Consider the following 22,253-nt stretch of genomic DNA (forward strand, 5'->3'; position numbering starts at 1 on the left):
TCTTTTAATTGCTAGGAGACTACATTTTTATTAAGTGCACAACATTTATGACTTTCTTTAAGGATTGTATTCTTAAAGATGCTGGAATCTTTATTAGGTACATAGTATCTCGTAAAATATGTATAAACACTTTTAGAGGGGAAATAAATATGCCCCAAGTCCCGACTCAGGCTATGTCTCCATGGGCTCCCCAACGGTGAGAGAAGGGGCCATCAGCAGAGACTTGGCTGGCTTTCTGATCGGCATCCGCAGACTTCTCTGTTGCCACGGAGCCAGGATAGTCAGAAGCTATAAAGAAAGACTGAGAGAATCACTGAATTTTAATCTGGGGGCACATGAAACACTTATCCGAGACTCGGACTTGAACTTGGATCAGACTCGAACCCTGAGGTTTTGTCTCACCCAGCTTTTATTAAGAGGGCTAGCAGATTGGCTATAGGAATGATCAGCTTTGAGAAGCAGAGAAAAGGTTGTTTACTTCAAAGGGTAGAACAGGCTATTCCCTCAAGGAGGGGGAGCAGAGGAGCTGTATCTGGAGAACAGTGTGGCCAAGTCTCTGCCGACTCAGGACGGCCCATCCCACAGTGTGCCGGGACCACGAGATTCAGTTCTCGGATAAGTTCCGCAGCTGGTTCCCTGTACTCTGTGCCCTTTCTCTGCTCCCCATCACCCTTCCTTTCCGGTTCCCATAAGTTTGGGCTGCCTGTTTTTCAACATGCACCCCGGGCTCTCAGCTGATAACATTGCCCATCTCCTTTGCTACCCTGTGAGCTCCTGGAGAGCAGCTCCACATCTTGCTCATCCCCTCGCTCATCTGGATGGGATGGGATGAGCTGCAGGAGCAAGATCCTATTAGAGGCAGCAGGATTGGCGGAGGGGGGTAGGGGGTGGGGGCGGAAGGTGGGGGGAGGGTGTTGGTCAGCCTGGGGAAGGAGCAGATCTTGTTTGGGAACAAGATGAGGGGGCCTGCAGAGGCAGAGAAAGTCATGCATGGAGAAGGGGGAGGAGCACGCATCTCCCATCCCCATCCCCACAAAGCTGAAGGTGGGAAGAATGGCCAAAATGAAGAGGTGCTGGTGGGACGAGGATTGAGCAGGCCCAGAAGAGTGCTGACCACAGTTAGGGGTGAATGTCAGAGTTGCTCAGTGGGGCAGAGCGTGGATTCATGAAGGTCAAACCTGCCAAGGCCGCCTCCTGCTGTGGACAGAGAACTGAGCCTGTGAAACAGGTGGAGAGAGATGCTGAGGGCATCTGCTGTGGACGGGCAGGAGGTTGCCATTGGCAGCAAGTGCCCCTGGGCAGGGACAAAGCCTCTGAGCCTGGATGCCCAGATAAGGAGATTAGAGGTGCAGCTTCTGCTTTTGCACCTTCACCTTCATGCTGCAGCTCTGATTCCTCAGCTGGTGGCTCCGAGTGTTGACCCTGTGGAAGGTATGTATGTGCTAACAGTATATTAGCATACTCAGGCTTTCCTGCATGCTCACGTAAGTGTTTCATGTGCACACACCAAGGTGCTAACTGAGCATTCTGTGAGGAAGGAGCATTGGTGAAGGATGGTGGTGGTGGTGAATCTGCATGTTGTAATTGCTCTACAACCCACATGTATTTCTTTCAAAATAATAGGAAGGTGTTTTGTTTTAAAAATACATTTCGTGTGGGGATGCCTGGGAGGCTCAGTGGTTGAGCGTCTGCCTTCAGAGTTCCGGAATCGAGTCCCACATCAGGCTCCCCTCCTGCTTCTCCTTCTGCCTATGTCTCTGCCTCTCTGTGTGTGTCTCTCATGAATAAATAAATAAATGAGTAAATTAAAAAATATATTTAGTGTTAGCATAAGGGGGAAAAATTAGGCATCTGTAAAAGTCATTGAAAAATTGATCCAAGTAATACTTTACATGTCAATATAAGCCTCAGAATTCAGCTTATGGAATAGGAAGAGGATTTTTTCTTTTTTAAAGATTTATTCATTTTAGAGGGACAGCAGAAGTGCATATGAGCCGGAGGAGGAGCAAAGGGAAAAGGAGAAAGAATTTTGTTTATTTTTAAATTGATTAGAATGACTTACTTATCTTCGAGAGAGAGAGAGAGAGAGAGAGAGAGAGAGAGAGATTGAGAGTGCAGTGGGGAGGGTCAGAAGGAGAGGGACAGAGAGAATCACCAGCAGACTCCCCGCTGAGTGCAGAGCCTGATGTGGGGCTTGATCCCCCCACCCTGAGATCATGACCCAAGTTGAAATCCAGAGTCAGATAATTAACTGACTGAAGCACCCAGATGCCCCAAAACTCAGCATTTTAAAGCACACATTTCAGTGGTTTTTGGTATATACACAATGATGTGTATTATCTAATTCCAGAGCATTGCATCACCCCAGACAATAAACCTCATACCCATTAAGCTGTCACTTCCCATTCTCTCCTCCTGTTTACTGGCAACTTCTAATCTACCTTTGATCTGTACGGATTTGCCTATCCTGGATATTTCATATAAATGGAGTCAGTCATAATGGAGTTAGTAGCCTTTTGTGTCTGGCTTATTTCACTTAGCATATGTGCAAGCTTCACCCATGTTGTAGCATGGATCAGAACTGCATTCTTTTTTATTGCCAAATAACATTCTGTATGGATATACCACATTTTTGTTTATCTGTTTCTCAGTTGATGGATCTGTGCTGTTTCCACTTTGGACTTAAATGCCGCTTACAAACTTTCCTGTATAAGTTTTCATGTGAGCAGGTGTTTTCAGTTATATGAGCATATTTACTTAGGAGTGGATTTGCTGGGTCATGTGGTGACAACTCTGTTCAACTTTTTTTAGAAAAATATTTTTATTTATTTATTCATGAGAGACACAGAGAGGTGGAGACACAGGCAGAGGGAGAAGCAAGGAGCTCCATGCAAGGAGCTCGATGTGGGACTCGATCCCAGGACCCCAGGATCATGACCTGTGCCACCCAGACACTGAGCCTCCCAGGCGACCCTCTGTTCAACTTTTTAAGTAACTGCCAAATTGTTTTCCACAGCAGCTGCACCATTTTACATTCCTGGCAGCAATTCATGGGGGTTGTTTTGCTCACTTTTAATTGGGTCAATAAAGCATTATTCTAAAAGTAAAAATTGATACCCTATATATTCAGTAATAAGAGGCTGGCATAGAGTAAAACTAAAGCTGTTACCAAAGAACAGTAGATCTAAGTAGATCAGGTAAGTACTAACAGAATAAATTAGGTGAAAAAAAGCAAATAGCTGACAGCCATATTGGTGTAACTTACAAGCTTTATCTATGATGTTAGAAAAGTCTAGAAGAATATACACCAAATCTAAATATGGAGAGAAAATGCGGAGCAGGTAGGAGGGACTTTGACTTCTGACTTTCTATCTTTCGTCTGTACTCTTATAAGAATAAATATGGGGTGGTGGGGTTTTTGGTAATTTTAAAGTATATATTTAGGTAACACACTGCAAAGAAATTTCATGTTTGGCTTGGGATCAGGGGAAGGTTTGAGAAGTTCTAGGACTACTATAGAACAACTTCATGTCAAGGCTTGTTAAAATGGGGCATTTTTATCTTGTCAAAATGCTCACTGGAAGCATTTGTTCTAGCTGTTAGAAGTTCCTTCATCATAAAAAGGATTATTGACAATGAAGATAGTAGAATGCACTACGATGAAATTTGGCCACAATAGGGGCACCTGGGTGGCTCAGCGGTTGAGCATCTGCCTTTGGCTCACGTTGTGATCCCAGGATCCTGGGATCGAGTCCCACATTGGGCTCCCTGCAGGCAGCCGGCCTCTCATCTCTGCCTCTCACTCTGTGTCTCTCATGAATGAATAAATAAAATCTTTAAAAAAAATTTGGCCATGACATAAATACTAAATGAAAAACATCAGTATATAAAAAATACAAAACCTACTCTTGCATGTGCCAAAATGTGGACCAGGAGTCTCTCTGGGCAGTGGGATTATAGTGATTATTTTCTTCCTTATGCCTTCTTTATTTTTTTCCAGACTCTACAATGCCCATGTAGAATATTTATAGTTTTAAATATTGTAATATTTCAAATTTAGTTTGTAGCTTGCCCATGCTTAACCAACCACATCTAAAATGCTAGCTGCATGAAGCAATTTAAGGTCAATATGTCTTAAGACTTGTGGTCTCTGTGAGAAAATGATGTTTTCTAAGAATACACAATGGCACAACGTGCCATACACAATGGTAGACAAAAACACTAGTAAGCAAAAAACTAAAGTTCAAAATTGTATATGACATACAGTTCCAATTTTTTAAAAACATATAAGCATATGTTTATGGAGACACTAGAAGAAAATGTAAACGTAAAATGTTAATCACTGTTAGTACAGGGCATGTAGGTGATTAATTTTCCTTCTTCACATCCTTCTGTTCCCAATTATTTATGATAAACATGTGCAGCTCTCATCACTTGAAAAAGTTTAAAATTCAGTCTGGGAAGGAGAAGAGTGTCTCTCTCCAGATTTGGAATATTGGTGTTTTTCTCTCCTTCCCTTTTTCTTGCTCTCCCACAACTTCTAGCCATCCTTGTATTCCTTTTCCACTCAGTCCCAGCGTTCCTCTCACCTTCCATTCCCACAGCTGCCACTCTGCCCGAAGCTCATCTCCTCTTCCCCAAAACATGATAACAATCTCTTAACCTAGTCAACTTTCCTGCAGTACATTCTCTCTCTGACCTACTTCTGGAAGCACAAATGCTGGAATAATCCACTTGAATGACGTTGCTCCCTTGCTAAAAAAAAAAAAACCCATGGCTCACCTTCCTAATGCTCTTACTTGCTGTCTTCAGCATGCCCTTGTGACTGGCAGGCGTGGACAGTGGGGGACATTACCAGGTCCTTGTCAAAGGCTAGGCTCCAGTGCCCAGGCCCTTTTGCTTGCTTGCTTGCTTTTTTCTCTCTTCTTTCTTACCTTTTGTTTTTAAAAATATTTGTTTATTTATTCATGAGAGACACAGAGAGAGAGAGGCAGAGACATGGGCAGAGGGAGAAGAGAAGTAGGTTGCCTGCAGGGAGCCTGATCAGGACTCGATCCCAGGACCCCGGGATCATGCCCTGAGCTGAAGACAGATGCTCAACTACTGAGCCACCCAGGTGTCCCCCATTTTGCTTTCTTTAATTCATGTTTTATGAAAAGGCAGAACAGCCTGCTTGTGCCAGCTCCACAAGAAAGGTTGTAGAGTCCCACCACATAAAGGCCTCACTGCTGACCTTGAACGTATTTAATCCCGAGGCATGTCCTCGGCTTCCTTCCTAGGGTGGCTGTGAGCAGTCAGGGCAAGCACGCTGCGGTGGTTGGTCAGAAGCTGGTTTCCTTCTGATCTCTCATCCGTAAAGGACTATCCTCTACTCCCCTGTTCCTTAGAGATCTCAAGAACTACTGCCCCTTTGTTGGAGGAGTTCAACCCAATTCATTCTCCCCATTCTTCCTCTAGTCCCACGGTGACCTCTGTATGGTAGACATTCTCCCTTCAAGGTGTCCCCGCTGCTACCTGCCCTACAAATATGTTCCTCGGAAATTTGGCTTTCTTGGAATGTTCAGACCAGTGTCCCAAAGTCTCTTTGTGGGAGAGGGGACAAAACCCTCCTCTACTGAGGGGGTCATTTCTTCAAACCCTGATGTGGCCTGCTCTTCGAAACACCTATTAAATTGGCTTGGTTACGATGGCTGGGCCCTCCCCCCTTTAACCTGCTTGTCGTCCTCTCCAACAGTAGCACTGCAATGTCTAGCCTCCCAGAAACTCAGAAGGCATCATAGACCTCTCCCCCTCCTTGTCCCCACACATCACCAAGTCTAGCTCCTTCTTTGTAAGCACGGTCCAAATCCATCCGACATCATTGCTTTGTGTAAGGCCTTCATCGTGTTCTGCCTGAAATGTGGTCACAGGCTCACCTCTGCTTTTTCCACAACTCCAGCCTCATCCCCCGCCCCTGCTGCCGCTGCTACCATAGCCACTCTCGGGGCAGCTTAACATCTATGGAGCACTCACTCTATTTCCTCCTTGAGCTAAGCTTTATGCACTTTTATAAATCCCCCAATGATCCTGTGACTGCGGATGTTAAGATCCCCATTTGATTGATTAGCAAAGATCCAGAGAGCTCGAGTAACTTGCTCAAGTAGTGGCACCAGGATCTGGTCAGCCAGAGCTAGCACCCTCAGCCACCAGATGGTTTTGCTTCTGTAAGTTTGCCTTCCCTTCAGTGGCCTGGGCCTGTCTGTTGACTTCGGGATGGACAGACAGGAGCCCTGGGTCTGTGACTGTCAAATGTTTAATAAGTGGGATGTGTCCCTTGCAGAGAACCAATACTGTGTTTACTCAGCCTTACAATATTGGTTGAGATCAGGCTCTGCCATTTTCTAACTCTCATCTTTACTCCAAATGTTTACCATCAGGGGAGGGTTTTTTTTTTTAAGTTTTAAACTATAGTATCCATTATAATAATGCTCTCCACCGTGGAGCCCCACAGGATTAATATTGTGCTGCAGAGATCAATTGTGTCCATGTCTGTAACCTGCCAAAATAGCCAGTTAAATGGTAACCCCAGAAAACCTATTGTCTGATGCTTTCTTACTGATTAAATAAACAAGTTGGTGTTGACCCAGCACGTTGTAATAAATCAAAGGTTATAAATTAACTCATATACTTTATCCCACATGTAGAAAGGCTGAGCAACCATCGTGACCAAAGGAAGATGAGATTTTAAAAAGCTGTTTCTGTTGGCTTTTCTCATGCACCTACATCCCTTTCTCTCTCTCTCTCTTTCAGCCTCATCTTGGATAAAAAATGTGCGATCAGACCTTTCTCGTTAATGTGTTTGGCTCCTGTGACAAATGTTTCAAACAACGGGCTCTGAGACCCGTTTTCAAGAAATCTCAACAGCTCAGCTACTGTTCAACATGTGCAGAAATCGTAAGTGCCATTTTAAAAAAATTAAAGTGGTTATCTGTTCTAAAATGATGTCTCATGTCAGGTTCCTGGGACAGAGGAGTTGCCATAAAATCAGCTTACACACCAAACATTTTCAGCACCCTGAGGCTAAGTGAGGCAGTATAGCACGGTGGTTCAAGGTGTGGATTCTCTGACCTCCTGGGTTCAAATCCTAGCTATGTACCTAGGTGGCGGAGGTCAGTTTTCCCCTATGTAAAATAGGAATACTAGCATTTGTCTCTTCGGGTTTTGTCAGAATTAAATGAGTTCATTTGATAAAATATTTAAAACAGTACCCAGCACAGGCTGTGTTCAACGAATGTTTTAGCTATTGCTACTTTTTTAGAGCTAATGCTTCTTGCTACTGCTGTCTGTCTGCTAGGCAAACAACCAAGAAAAAAGAGACTCTGGCAAACAAACAGCCTAGAAATGCCCCTCCAAAGGCCATGGTCCAGCTTTCCCTAGGAACAGCTCTATTGAAGACTGAACCCTACAGGGCTTCCGTAGTAGCCAAAGTTAAGTTCAAGGAAAAGTGTTCCTTAGGCCTAAGATTTCAGGGAGGACTAAGGACTGACTGAATATAAATCCTTATGTTTTTCAAAGAACACAAATCAGTCCTCACCAGAGGTGGCTACACACAGGCTTTATTCAGGTTTTGCAGCAAAATGCCCATAGAATGGCGGAAGCCCCAGAAATCAGTCCTTTCTCAAGAGGATTTGCAAAGCAGTGCTAGGTATTATGGCTGAGCAGAGCCCTCACCTGGCCAAAAATGGTAAAACGTGCTTCTCCAAAAGTCCAATTGGAAACCCCCAATTAGCCACACATTTTAAACCGCCCCCCACCCCCCCAGCAAGGATTCTCTGCACAGTTCATGTCTCCATACCCACTGGCTCTTCCCCAGAGACCCCCACCGGGGCTACCTCCACACCAGCCAGGCTTCATCCTCCAGTGAGCCGCCCCATCCTTCCTGGGAGGCTGTGGGGCACCTGCTGGCCAGGGTTCTGCACGCACAGGCTGGGAGGACCAGGCGCTGGTGCCTTGGGGCAGTACATCCATTAAAAAAAAAAAAAAAAAAGAGGAAAGGTGATTTTTACATTTTATCCAACTGAAGAGGAAAAGGCAGTATTAATTCTCTTGGTCCCATTGTAACCCCTGATAGTAATTACATTTAAAAAACTATCCCGTGGGCAGCCCCGATGGCCCAGCGGTTTGGGGCTGCCTTCAGCCGAGGGTGTGATCCTGGAGACCCAGGATCGAGTCCCATGTCAGTCTCCCTGCATGGAGCCTGCTTCTCCCTCTGCCTGTGTCTCTGCCTCTCTCTCTCTCTCTCTCTGTGTCTGTCATGAATAAATAAATAAAATCTTCTTAAAAAAATATCATTGTAAAGCAAATGGCAAGTAAACAGCCCAGAGTGACATACAGGCTTTGGGACAGCATAATAATCCTGATATCACAAGATCAGGCTTAGTGTAATGGACTTCTCCCTGCAGCACATTGTGTTCTAAACATGGCTCTGCACATCGTCAAACGGAGGACGTTCAGTTCTTAAAATAAGCCTGCTTTCCGGTGGCCCTACCATCCTGGAGAAGTGCTATTTATTCATCTTAGCTCTTCTATTTTTTAAACAACTTCTTCTGTGGACACAAGGAGCCCAGAGTCCCCATCGTCATATCCTGCAGCATCATAAATTCTCCCCAGGGCAGAGGCTCTGGCCTGGAGATATTTTTCAGGAAACTGTCACAGGCTATCTCCACAAGCACTTGAGGGTTCCCAATATTCATTCCCAAATATTCAGACACCCTGTTGTGGGTGAGACCTCCAAATGACTGGTAGCTAATTTTACCTGGGTGTTTGCAAACGTAGCCCCCAGTGGACCCTTTTCATGAACAGGGAACTGTAACTCCACCCCTGCCAAAACGTAGGAGACCTCAACTTTTCTCATCTCTAGTTTCCTTACCTATAAAAAAGAGTTAAAACCGAAGTACAGAAAGGCTCTTTGCAAACTTTCCCATCTATTAAGAAGTCGCGTGGCCTTATCTCTAGATGGTAGACCCTTCAGAATGGAGGGTGTTTGGGATTTGTTTAACAGAGAGAACCTCCAGAGGAGGGCACACACCACTGTGAATCTCTGCTCACCCCAGATGACACACAGGCAGACCCTGAAGCAGGCACACATCCCATGATGGGCCATAGGGCATCACAAGGAAATGAGGAGAGGAGGCTATTGGGCTAGGCCTTCTGAGGTGACCCTGGTGAGAAGTGCCTCCCAGGACCTAGTGTTTCGTTTAAATTACTTCATGTGAATTGCTCAAGTGTATCAGGGAGCCTTAATAATAATGAGCAAATACTGTGTGTCAGGCACAGGTCTGAATGCCCTGCGCAGCCCCTGATGAGGCCTTTCTGAGATGTTATCCATTTACAGATAAGGAGCCTGATGCAGAGAAGTTAAGTAAATCACTCAAGGCCACACGACACAGCCTAGATTTATCCTCAGGCGATATGACCTAGCTAGAACTTATGCTCTTAAACTTTTGCTCTGCAAACTCTGAAGCAGACGTAATAGTTTTGCTTTTATAAATAGTTGTATATATCTAAGCATTTATATTTTTATATTGATATTTTATATTTATTTTTAATTATATATTGCATATATTGTTTTATTTTATTTTATTTTATTTTTTTTTAAATTTTATTTACCCATGATAGGCACACAGTGAGAGAGAAAGAGAGGCAGAGACACAGGCAGAGGGAGAAGCAGGCTCCATGCACCGGGAGCCGACGTGGGACTCGATCCCGGGTCTCCAGGATCGCGCCCTGGGCCAAAGGCAGGCGCCAAACCGCTGCGCCACCCAGGGATCCCGCATATATTGTTTTATACATCCACTTAATGAACTAACATTAACTGAGTACCTACAATATACCAGTAATCATGCTAAATACTGAGAATAATTGATGAATGAACTACTGATGGGAAGGGAAAGGGGAGCTGGTAGTTAATAGTATCTGCTATGATGGAGAAGTCTGCTAAAAAGTTCATTCACATGATCTTATTTAATTCTCCTAACAGCCCTAGGAAGTAGATTTTCCAGAGAAGGAAACTGAGGAGCTCAGAAACTAACCTCTAGATGACCATGTATAGATTAATACAGATTACTTCCAACTTTTCTTTGGTAAACAGCTGCCCAGGACAGCAAGTAGAAGCTGGATTCCTCAGGGAGGGAGGGGTGAGGACAGCCCCCCAAATCCTGTTTGGGAATGTTTGCTCTAGAGTTGCTTTTTTTTTTTTTTTTTAAGATTTTATTTATTTATTCATGAGAGACACAGAGAGAGACAAAGAGAGAAGCAGGCTCCACGCAGGGAGCCCAATGCGGGACTCCATCCCAAGACTCCAGGATCACGTCCTGAGCAGAGGGCAGACTCTTAACCGCTGAGCTACCCAGGCGTCCCATGCTCTAGAGTTTGTAACCTTAATCCACCTTCCCATTTTGCACACATACACACAAACACACACACATGCAAGGTCATGGGCAGGCAAAAGGGAGAAGCAATGCCTTGGCTCCTCCACACTTAAGTCGCCAGGCATGTAGCTGAATGGAGCCACATTGTCTAGGTCCAAATCCTACCTTTACCTCTTTCTTGGGAGTGTGACTCAAGCAAATCATATAACCCTTCTGTGCCTCAGTGTCCTCATTTGTAAAATGGGGATAACAGTATCCATTCAGGGTGACTGTTGTGATTTATCAATGCAAAGTGCTTGGAACAGTGCCTGGCACCAGGACTTCTATGTAAGTGCACAGGGAGGAAAGTTAGGGTTCGCTGGGGGGGAGCACCGGGGCTTCCCAGGACGAGGCCGGGTCTCATCCGTGGTGCGGCCTGGGCCTCGCTGCCCACTCCCCGCTCTCTGCGCTGCAGGAAGCAGCCGCGCGGCAGCCTACCAAGTCCCGCCGAGCGAGCGGAGACGTGGCCGGGGACGCGGGCGCCAGGAAGGCCGCTCCGGGGCGACCTCAGCCGCTCCCAGGGCCCGGGCAGCCCCGGGCTGGAATCCCGGTTTGGTCCTTCAGCACGTGCGCGTCCTCCGCCAGGTCATCTCATCACCTCTGCGCCTCGGCTCTCCCGCCGGTGAAATGGGCACGACGCTCCCTGCTTCCCGGGGCCGGGTGCGCAGCTGCGCCACGGCGGGCATCGCCCTGGGCACGGCGCCGGGCGCGCGCGGCAGGTGCCCGGGCGGGGCCGCGGGGGCCGCGGGGGGCGGGGGGGCCCACGCGGGGGGGAGTCGGCCGCCGGGCCCCGCTCGCACCGCCCGCGTCAGCGCCGGAGGGCGGGGCCGCGGCGGGGCGAAGGCAGCCGGAGCCGCGCCGGGGCCGCTCCCGCCCGCTCGCCCGCCAGGCCTCCGCCGCCCGCTCACCCGCATCCCCGCTTCCCTCCCCGCCGCGTCCCGGCGCGAAGATGGCAACCGACGGGCTGCACGAGAACCAGACGCTGGCGTCGCTGAAGAGCGAGGCCGAGAGCCTCAAGGGCAAGCTGGAGGAGGAGCGGGCCAAGCTGCACGACGTGGAGCGTGAGTGCGGGCCGGGGCGGGGGCTGCGCGGCGGGCGGCGGGAGGCGGGGGGCGGCGGGCGGCGGGCGGCGGGCGGGGGGCGGGGGCTGCGCGGCGGGGGCTGCGCGGCGGGAGGCGGGAGGCGGGCGGCGGGCGGCGGGAGGCGGGAGGCGGGAGGCGGGAGGCGGGCCGAGCAAGCCAGGCCGGCCCCGGGGCAGCGGGCCGGGGCGGGAGCTGGGCCTGCGCCCGCCGCCGAGGGGCGCCCCCGGCCCCCGCTCATGGCGCCGGGCGCGGCGAGGGCTGCGGCCGCGGAGGCCCGACGCCCTGCACAGGCCGGTCCGCTGGCCCCACCCGCGGCGCCCACCTTGGGGCCTCGGGGCCTGTCCCCCAGCCCCTGCCTGGAGGATGCGAACCGGCCGCGGAGGCGGGGGAGGGGGGAGGCGGGAGGCGCCGCCTGGGGTACACGGTTTTGTTTTTCAGTCGTCGGGCTTTCTCCATCACTGTCGTGTGTCTTTTCTCAGTTTTCTTTTACACGGAGCCAGACTCTCAGTTAAAAAAAAAAAAATCTCATTTTTCCAGTCTGCCCTCTTGGCTTGGGGGTGGAGAACCGGATGAGGGAAGAAAAGCAGAGCAGCTTACCAAATCCAATGACTTCGTTCCTTTAAGGCTATCTAAGAAGCCTTTGAATGGATGCGGGTGCGATTGGCATAAGAGAGCAATAACAATCTTAAATAAACTTACTCATGGGCCACTAGATCATTCAGAAACCGCTCTGTGACTTTTATGAGTGAGCAATTAAATAGGTGAAACGACTTGGTGGGATCAGCTTTCCTTTACTGTCAGATGGTTTGTCCTCAGCACAGTTTGGGCTCAGGGCCAGACTTGGGGAAGTGGCTTTTATCTGCTTATTTTTCAGCTCTGAGAGTGGCAGCTCCCGGTTTGCTGAGCACAGCCTCCCCCATGGTACCCTCAGGCACTCCTGTACATTGTGCTCCTACCATTCCTACTTGGTGCCACCCCTTTTAAATTCTATTTGGAGCAGAAACATGGGGTTCATGCTAGGTCCTTTAGCGCCTGACTCCTCTCTTTGAAAATCACTTGATGGAAGCAGGTGACCTGAATCTAGAATGTGCTGTGCTTTGTAGGGACTTCCTTTAAATTAGACATGCTAAACCGCAACATCATTTAGGGATGTGTCCAGCTACAATTAACCATAAACCCCAAATAAAGTAGCTAAGCAAATTGGGAGTTCTTTTCCTTATATAACAGGAAGAAGTGTAGGTGATCACCAGCTCTGGTCCAGCTGCTCAGCATGCCATCAGGGACCCATGCTCCAGTCTTTCTCCTCCACCACCCTGAGAACATTGGCATTAGCCCCATGATTATGATATGACCTCCACAGCTCCAAATATAACCTTTATATCCAGGACAAGAAGAAGGAGAAATATGGGCACCAGCCTCTGTTTCTCCTTCTTTTTAAAAATATTTTATTTATTTATTCACGAGAGAGAAAGAGAGAGAGAGGGAAAGAGAGAGAGGCAGAAACATAGGCAGAAGGAAAAGCGGGTTTCCTGCAAACAGCCTGATGCAGGACTCGATCCTGACCCCGGGATCACTCCCTGAGCCAAAGGCAGACGTTCAACTGCTGAGCCACGCAGGCATCCCGTCTGTTTCTTCCTCTTATCAGAAAAGCAGAAGTCTTCACCAATACCTCCTTTCTCCCAACAGATTTTGTACTTTATTGGCCAGAAATAGGTCACAAAGCTACTGCAATAAAGCTGGGAAAGGGAGAAGTGAGCTGGACACATTGTCACCCCCAAATAAAGCTGGCTTTCCGTTGTCAGGAAGCATTATGGAACAGAGATTGGGAGGCACTGGACAAAGCCTGCCTCATTTCACTCTGCCAGTTCCTACATTCTGCAGATGTTATCGATGATGCTGTGAGGGCGGTGTTGGCACCCCTGAGGTAGGTCTGAGTTCTGCATATTACAGGTGAGGAAACTGAGGCACAGCAAAGTGAAAGGACTTGCCAGAGGACTGCAGCCAGTAAGCAGTGGGACCAGGATTCCAGCCCAGACAGTCAGAACCGCAGCCCGGCCTCACTTCAACTTTGTGTCCAATCCCTTTGGGCCCTGTGCAGAGGAGGTTCCAGAAACTCCATCAGCTGGGCAGACTGCCAGCCTGGAGCCTCTCAGCCTTTTCTGTGACTTGGGAAATGGCTTTAAGGCAGAGAGATAGTCAGGATAGAGCTTTTCAGCAGAGAACCCCAGTCCTGCCAAGGATGCGATACCCTCAAAAGCCAGGGCCAGATTTTGGGCCCATAGTGGAAAGATCTATCCCCACCCGCATACAAGTCAGAATTTTAGAGTCAACAAGACCAGCAGTCATGTGGCCACGATCCCCTTTATTTCCCCTGCAGCTTCCCGATGGCTTCGCCTCTACTTCAGTATAGTACCTTTGCTCCTTTGAGGCTCCTGTCACTCAAATGACATCTGTTTTCCCCTCTGCCATGCTGCTGGCTCCTGACCTCCCAGCCAGACTGCCTGGTTTCTTAAGGATTCGCCACATGGCTTGAACCTTCCTTTTGACCTAAGCCCTGTCCCATCCCTGATGTCTTCAGGGTTCACCAGGGGAACCTCCTCACACACTGGCCTCTCATTCCATTACAGTCTCCTGGATCTTGTTAGCACTCAGAGATGCTCCTCCTCTGACCACACTGTCTCCTCCAGAGATCTCCATGACCCATGGTCACTGAGCTCCTCCCTGCCAGTATCTCAGCCTTTTATTGAGCCTGTCATTTTTGCATTGTGGTGGTGTTAGACAGATGGCCCTGTAGGCCCTACATGAGCCGGGGAACCTTTTCAGGCCACAAGCTGAGACGGCCAAGTCATTCCAGATTGCCTGGGACTCTCAGTTTTAAAATGGAAGTTCCTACATTCTGAAAACCCCTGTAGTGCTTGGCAAACTGGGACAGTTGATCAGCCTTCCATTAGCTCTGACTTGCCCAAATTCTTGCCTAAGAGCACAACAAAATAGCATGAACTTGGAGGAGAAGCAAACTTCATCCAACTCCACACCCTTGCCCCTTCAGCTCTCATCCCTTTGACCCTTAGACCAGCGTCCATACCGTTGGACCTTCATCCCCAAGTCAGACCCTTGACCAACATTAAGTAGAGGAGTTGGCTTATAGGGGTGGCCCAAGGGGAAGCCAACCTACACCAGACTCCATAGCCCCAGGCCCCGTGCCCCTGCCCCTGCCTTTCCCCTTACTCCTCCAGAGCTTCCTCCTTCTCCCTACATGTCTCCCCTCATTGCCTTCTGCTTACCTTCTGCCAAGGGTAAGTGTTCCCTTGCTTGATTGTAAGACATTTTAGAATTATGAGCCTATGGCTTGTATGTTTCCTATGCTATTGTACAAATCTCCATAAACACAGGACATTAAAGCAAAATAAATTTATTTTTTTGTAGTTCTGGATGTCAGAATTCTAAACTGGGGTCAACAGGGCTTCATTCCTTCTGGAAGCTTTAGGAGAGAGTCCCTTCCTTGCCTTTTTCAGCTTCCAGAGGCTGCCTGCAATTTTTGGCTTGTGGTCCCACATCCTCCGACCTCCTCTCTGTCATCACATCACCTACTTTGACTCTGCCTTCCTTGCCTCCCTCTTATACGGACACTTGTGATTACAGTGGGCCTACCTGTATAAACCAGGGTAATTAATCATCCTATCTCAAGACTCTTAATCACATCTGCAAAGCCCCTTTTGCCGTGTAAAGTACAGGCTCCAAGAATTAGGACATGGATGTCTTTGGAGGTCCTATCACACAGCTCTCAAAACTAGAAGGGTCTGTCTGCTTTACCTTTAGTCCTTAGGTGCAAAAAATTTCCTTCTCCTCCCCACGACCTGTATGGGCAAGGAGACTGCTGAGCTCCAGGGAAGGGTTAAGGGAATGCCCTAAGGTTCTGCAGCTACTCTAAGGAAGAATGGGGAGTAGACACCAGAGTTCAGGCTGCTAGGGTAGCTCTCCTTCTCACCCCGCTAAGCCATCTCTCAGGCAGTTGAGATTTACATTAAAAGGGGGAAAAATCCATGTGTGTGTATGAAAAGGTATCAATATTAATTTTAAAAGTCCCAAGCATATATATAACATGATCTCATTAGCTTAAACAAGGAATGCTGGTATATGCATTGAATTTGTGGCAGGATACATGAGAAACTAGTTATCTCTGGAGAGGGCCCAGCAGAGTGAGGGGAAGTAGAGATACCTTTTGCTTTATATCCATCTGTGCATTTACTGCTTTTATAATAAGAAAAAAAAAAGTACTGGAATGGGAGTCAAGATCAAGAACAAAGAAGAGAATTCAACGTTACAGACTCTTTAACTTGAAATTAAACTGAAGAATGATCCAGAAAACAAGCTGAAAGCAGAGCAAGAGGCATGTGGTTTATTTCAGCCAACATGTATGGCAGCCTTATGGGGCTGTGGGGGGCTTCTTCCAGATTCCCAGCTTCATTGGGGCAGATTCTAATCTAGTCTAGGAACAAAGCAACTCAAAGAAGATTTATGTAGTTTCTCTAAGAACAAATGCGGATGAAATTTGGGCAAGTCACAGGACTTATCATCAGATGCTATTCACTCTTCTATCTGTTCTAAATGAAACCTCGTGAAAGGTTTTATTTTCAAAGGTTATATTATGGGGAGAGCCTTGAACTGTTCTGATTTTATGATGTAGCGAGAAATCGAGGAAAACTGAATTTCTGGATTAGTCTGAATCAAATATATTGATTGACTTTTTCCATGTTCTAAGGAAATATGCTGCGTGTCCTGAAGCTAGAAGTGAGTTTCCCTATAACCTAATCCTCTCGCTGCTGCTCTTCCACATGCTGCCTGCAGCCATGAGAGGGAGCAGAAAGCAAACCTGCCTGGCTTGGGCTCTGCATTCATACCTGCACACCAGCTAGCTAATACAAGTGTCTCCAGGGTACCATCAAAATAAACTAATGCCCACTATAACAAATTTAGAAATATAGAAGAAAAGCCATTCATAACCCCACCACCCACAGGTACTCACTTTTAATATTTTGATGTATTTTGTAGCTTAGGATTTTATATTTGTGCATATTATTTGTGAGCATACTTTAAATTGCACTAGATTTAGAGTTGAAGCCTAATTTTAATTTAACACAATGGATTAAATAACTCCCATGTCATTTTACCATTCTTTTTAATGTCAATATTTTGCAATAATTATATGGAGCCATGCAGTACTCCATCTGAAGGACTGTACCATAGCTTAGCCTATCCAGCTTTTAATTAGGGAATGCTGAGGAGACTTTTTTCTGTGTGTAGCTAATGTATGTTTTGAAACAATCCCAAAATCTCAAGCACAAATGAGGTAATATGATTGCAGATGATTTCCTTCCCTCCAAATGTTTGTGGGTTTTGTTTCTATCCCATCCTATGCGATCCAGGGATAGAATCAGACACAATTTTTAAAATATTTGTATTTTTTAATTGAAGTATAGCTGACGCACAATGTTACATTAATTTCAGGTGTACAACAGTGATTTGACAACTCTGTGTGGGTTATGCTGTGCTCACCACAAGGGTGATTACCATCTGTCACCATACAACTCTATACAATATCATTGACTGTATTCTGTATGCTATCTCCTTCTATCCCCATGACTTTTTACTCCATAGTTGGAGTCCTGTATCTCCCACTCTTTACTCCTCTTGTCCATCCGCCCACCTCCTCCCCTCTGGAGGCCATCAGTCTCTTCTCAGTATTTATGGGTCTGCTTCTGCTTTTTGTTGTTTGTTTTGTTTTTTTAGATTCCACATGTAAATGAAATCATATGATATTTGTCTTTCTCTGTCTGACTATTTCATCTAGCTTAATACCCTCTGGATCCATCCATGTTGTCATAAATTTTAAGATCCCATTCTTTTTTTACAAAAAGTATGCCATCCTGTGTGTGTCTGTGTGTGTGTGTGTGTGTGTATATATATATATATCACATCTTCTTTATCCATTCATCTATCAATGGACACTTGGGTTGCAAAATGAGTTTTTTAGAATTAGCTTTGGATAATTTTTCATCCTTAATTCCTTAGATCTTCTACCAGATAGTGGCCATCAAAGACTATATATTGGTGCAAAATTTGGAAGGCAGTTCAGCCTCCCCTTGCTTTTACTCCAATTCCTATGGTTCCTTCAAAACCAGGTACCTGGGACATCTCCTGATGGCACACCTGCCAGCAGAGTCAGCCATGTCACCTTTGCTCCGTGACACCTCTGTCATTGCACTGCAGTTGTGATCTGTATGCAGGTCTGTCTGTCCCCTACAGATGGTGAGCGCAGGAAGAGCAGGGACTGTCTCATTCTTTTCTGTACCCAAGCATCCAGCATAGAACTTGGCATATACTAGGGGTTCTGGAGGCATCCTTCAGGCTCTTTAACTTAACAGATGTGAGATTTGCCAAATAGAAGCAGGATGGAGTGGGTTAGGAGTAAACCTATATATGGGAAAGGAAAATGCAGTGAGAATAAATAATTAGTAGCTGGGATGTGGTCAGATTCACATTATATAAGGAAGGCTCCATATCGGTTGGATGAGCCATCTTTTTAATTAATTTTTTTATTTTTGTGAGAAGAACATAAAACAGCTGTGGTTGTCCCAAGGCTGAATTGGGGAAAGCAACAATAATATCAGTGTGATGTTTCAAAGCAAAACACAATATGCTCACAGGTCTCAGCTGGTTCAGACTTAGGTAAATAGTCTATGAGAGTTTAGAGAATTCACTATCTTTAAACTATATTCAGGGGGATCCCTGGGTGGCGCAGCGGTTTGGCGCCTGCCTTTGGCCCAGGGCGTGATCCTGGAGACCCGGGATTGAATCCCACGTCAGGCTCCCGGTGCATGGAGCCTGCTTCTCCCTCTTCCTATGTCTCTGCCTCTCTCTCTCTCTCTCTCTCTCTCTGACTATAATAAATAAATAAAAATTTAAAAAAATAAACTATATTCAGTATGTTTTTAAGAATGTATCTATGAAATACTAGTGTGCCATTTGTGGCAATAAATAATGCAATGTTTTAGCAGAAGTGATAGCATAATAACTGCACATTCATGTAGTACTTTTTTTAAAGATTTTATTTTTAAGTAATCTCTACATGCAGCGTGGGGCTTTACCTTATGACCCTGAGATCAAGAGTTGCATGCTTCACCAGCGGAGCCAGCCAGACGCCCTTCATATAATACCTTAGAGTTCAGCAAGTATTTTTTATAGCTTGGGTTTTCACAGAGACTTTTAACTTATTCACACTCATTTTCTTTTATCACACAAAAAAATGGGTTAACTAAATGAAACCAAGACTTCTTGGAGAAGTAGCTGATTCTAGGGCCAGAGCAGGGAAAGAACCTGAGCCTGGAATAAGAAGTGCTTAGAGAGATAGGGACATGTCAGAGGTCCTGGGTGCTTGCTTGATGGGGCTCCTACGGAGCAAATCGGGGACTAGTTGAGCATCAAAATAAATAATAATACTAATGGATTATAACCCCTTGAATAAGGTGAGAATCCATGAACCCATCTAATATAGATGGATGAATAAATACATTGAAGAGGAGAGGAAGCTCCTTTTATTAGAAAGGCAACTAAAAATGCAGAGGGTATGATAGCATTAGGAAAATCACTTGCCAACTATCATTATAACCCATTCAGGCAAGAATCATTAACAGATGTTAAAACAAGATATTCAAGTTTGAAGAGTGACGGGGTATTTCTGTAGTCTCAGAGTACATCCCCACAGGACACTTTTCATTACAAAAGACAAAATGGTAACTCTCCACTGAGGAAACCTGGCAGACACCACCTCAACCAAATGGTCAGCGTGAACAGTGCCAGTGATAGGACCAACGGACAGCAGGTGCTTCCTGATGGGGCATGCTGGTGGGGACTCCGCATCAGTCTTTGGTGTACCTGCCAAGTACGCATCACCTGAATCTGATCTTGAGCAGACCAGCCCACACTGGGAAACTAAGTAGCTGGAAACTAAAGAAACATGACAATTGAATGCAGTACCTTGTCTTGGATTTTCTTTTGCTGTAAAGATATTATTGGGACAATGGAGAGTATCTCAGTAAAGTCCATAGATTGCACATAGCATTGTTTCAGTGTTAATTTTCTGACTTTGGTAATATACTATAGTTATGTAAGAGTTCCTTGTTTTTAGGAAATACACAATGCAGTGTTTAGAGAGAAGGAGGGAGGATTTCTGTGAAGGGGCGCTGTTGTCATGGCCTTAAACCACAGTCCACCTCAATGTTCGTAGTGGCAATGTCCACAATAACCAAACTGGAAGGAGCCACAATGTCCTTCAACAGATGAATGGATTAAGATGTGGTATATATGTATACAATGGAATATTACCCAACAGAAAGGATGAATACCTACCATTTACATTAACATGGATGGAACTGGAGGGTATTATGCTGAGTGAAATCAGTCAATTGAAGAAAGACAGTTATCATATGATTTCACTCATATGTGGAATGTAAGAAATAGTGAAAGGAACTATAAAGGAAAAGAGGGAAACTGAGTGGGGAAAAATTAGGAAGACAAACCATGAGAGACTCTTAACTCTGGGAAACAAAGAGTTGCAGAAGGGGAGGTGGGGGGAATGGGGTAACTGGGTGACGGGTACTAAGAAAAGCACTTGATGGGATGACTACTAGATGTTATACTATAGGTTGGCAAATTGAATTTAAATTTTAAAAAATGAATTGATGTAAAAACAAAACAAAACCACAGTCCAGTCTGGACCTCTCTGCCCTGTTTCTATGAGGGAGGTGGTACTTCCCCAGCAAGTTCCAGCAGCTCCCAGGAAGGAAGAGGGTCAGCTGCCTTGCCTCCCACCACCCATGTTGCGCTGCTGTGCTAAGATACCACACCTTTCCTGGTGAGGCTGTCCCTTGCCTCAAATGCCCCTTTTCCCTCCCCACCTGCCTGGGGAACAGCCCAGCTGGGAGGTTTGGAGGAGGAGAAGTGGAGGGGGTTGTTAGGTGCCCCAGTTTTTCCTTCTGGCACAGCCTTTAACCAGAGGGCAGGGGCACTGCCTCAGTTTCCTCACTTCTAGATGTGAGGCCAGGACTAGACGGTCTGTTCATGGGAACATGGCTCCTTCTGATACTGCTCGGTGACAGACTCTAAGATAAGCCCTTGAAAGGTCTTCTTGAAGATCCAGAAGCTGATGGATGTGGGTCTGATTGCAATTCGGTGATGACTTGCTCATCATCCCCTTCCCTTCGCCCTCATGTGGAAAGAGGAGCTGGGACCGCGGCAAGCCGCGCGGAGCAGAGGGGAGAGCAAGGGAAAGTGAACAACTTCTCTCTATATATTTATATAGACCTATGTGGAAGACACAAGAGACTCGTACTCATGTTACTCGCACCGCCGCTGCCTCTGGGCCCTCCCAGCACACGCATGGTCTCTTCCACCACCCCCTGGGTTCCCTGTTCCCTTCCCCAACTTCAGTCACTGTCTCAGCTGCTCTCCCATAGTTGGTGATTTTTTATTTGGGGCAGTGGGCATGTATGGGGAGGGGGTGCTGTTCTTCCCCGACCTCAGGTCCCAATTGTCCTCACGTTGTTAACTCCACATGCCCTTCTCCAATAAAACAAGCCAGTCGGGCGTGGTTATACATTGAAAAAAAAAAAAAAAAAAAAAAAAGAAAGGTCTTCTTGATTCTCGGGGAAGAGGCCATGGGCCCAGCCCCTGAAAGATTCCTTTTTGGAGTGCCTCCCTGGTGTGGGTTGCTTGTGTAGATCATGTGTTTAGACTTCTAGAATATTGATCTCTACTGACACCGTAAGTTTTCAGTAAACCCATGGGTGTACCATTTAGTGGCTGCCCCATTCATTCTTGCCTGCGGCATGTGAATAGAGCACCTTCATGTCCCAGGCCAGAGCTAGGTACGGGGGAATCACTTAGGATCTGTCAAGCAGCATGGGTGCACATTCTGGCACCTAATGGGACAGTTTTTGTAGAGTCACTTTTCCATGTGATTGGAAAGGTAGGTAAAAGAACCAGAAGCTCCAGCTTTACTCCCAGTTGGTTGTATGAACTTGTTTTAGCCAAAGAACCCCTGTGAGCCTCAGTCTCCTCACCTGTTAAATGGGGACAGTGGTCTCACTCTGCTGCTCAACAGATGAATGGATTAAGATGTGGTATATATGTATACAATGGAGCTGTAGCCCTCCAGTGGGAGAATTCTGTAGAGTGGAAGGAAGGAAGGAAGGAAGGAAGTCTATGTATATGAAGTAGTCTTGTTATAGATCTCTCAGCATACAGAGATGGAAATGCTTTAAAGATTGTAGGGTATTAAGCACAAAGACAGAATGACAGTGTTGTCTCTACCCTCTCCTGAGTTTAAGAGAGAGCATTGTGAAAGTATAATAGTAAAAAGCAGGAAAATCTATGGCCACAAAGAAAGACCAGTGTCATCCCTTTGCCAGTATATGGCTCAGAATCCGGTCCTTGGTGACAGAACTGATTGTAGCTTGTCCTTCTAGTGCACCAGGTGGCCGAGCGGGTGGAAGCTCTGGGGCAGTTTGTCATGAAGACCAGAAGGACCCTCAAAGGCCATGGAAACAAAGTTCTCTGCATGGACTGGTGCAAAGATAAGAGAAGGATCGTGAGCTCATCCCAGGTATGTGGCACCTGCTCTGTGATGGTGAGCATGTGTCTAACTTTATAGCTAAAGAAGAAA

General features: G+C 46.5%; 1 protein-coding gene across 1 annotated transcript in view; it reads left to right on the plus strand.

The window, feature by feature from the left end:
- The first annotated feature begins 11,263 nt into the window (after positions 1-11,263).
- The window catches only part of GNB5 (G protein subunit beta 5), a 42,422-nt gene continuing 31,432 nt past the window's right edge, over positions 11,264-22,253 (plus strand). Inside the window, exons 1-2 of the mRNA XM_041745560.1 lie at positions 11,264-11,509; positions 22,057-22,193. Of these exons, the coding sequence (XP_041601494.1) occupies positions 11,398-11,509; positions 22,057-22,193 (249 nt within the window). The 5' untranslated portion in view covers positions 11,264-11,397. The remainder of the gene's footprint in view (positions 11,510-22,056; positions 22,194-22,253) is intronic.

Source organism: Vulpes lagopus, chromosome 2 (assembly GCF_018345385.1).
Source record: "Vulpes lagopus strain Blue_001 chromosome 2, ASM1834538v1, whole genome shotgun sequence".
In the NCBI taxonomy this organism is placed as follows: Eukaryota; Metazoa; Chordata; class Mammalia; order Carnivora; family Canidae; genus Vulpes; species Vulpes lagopus.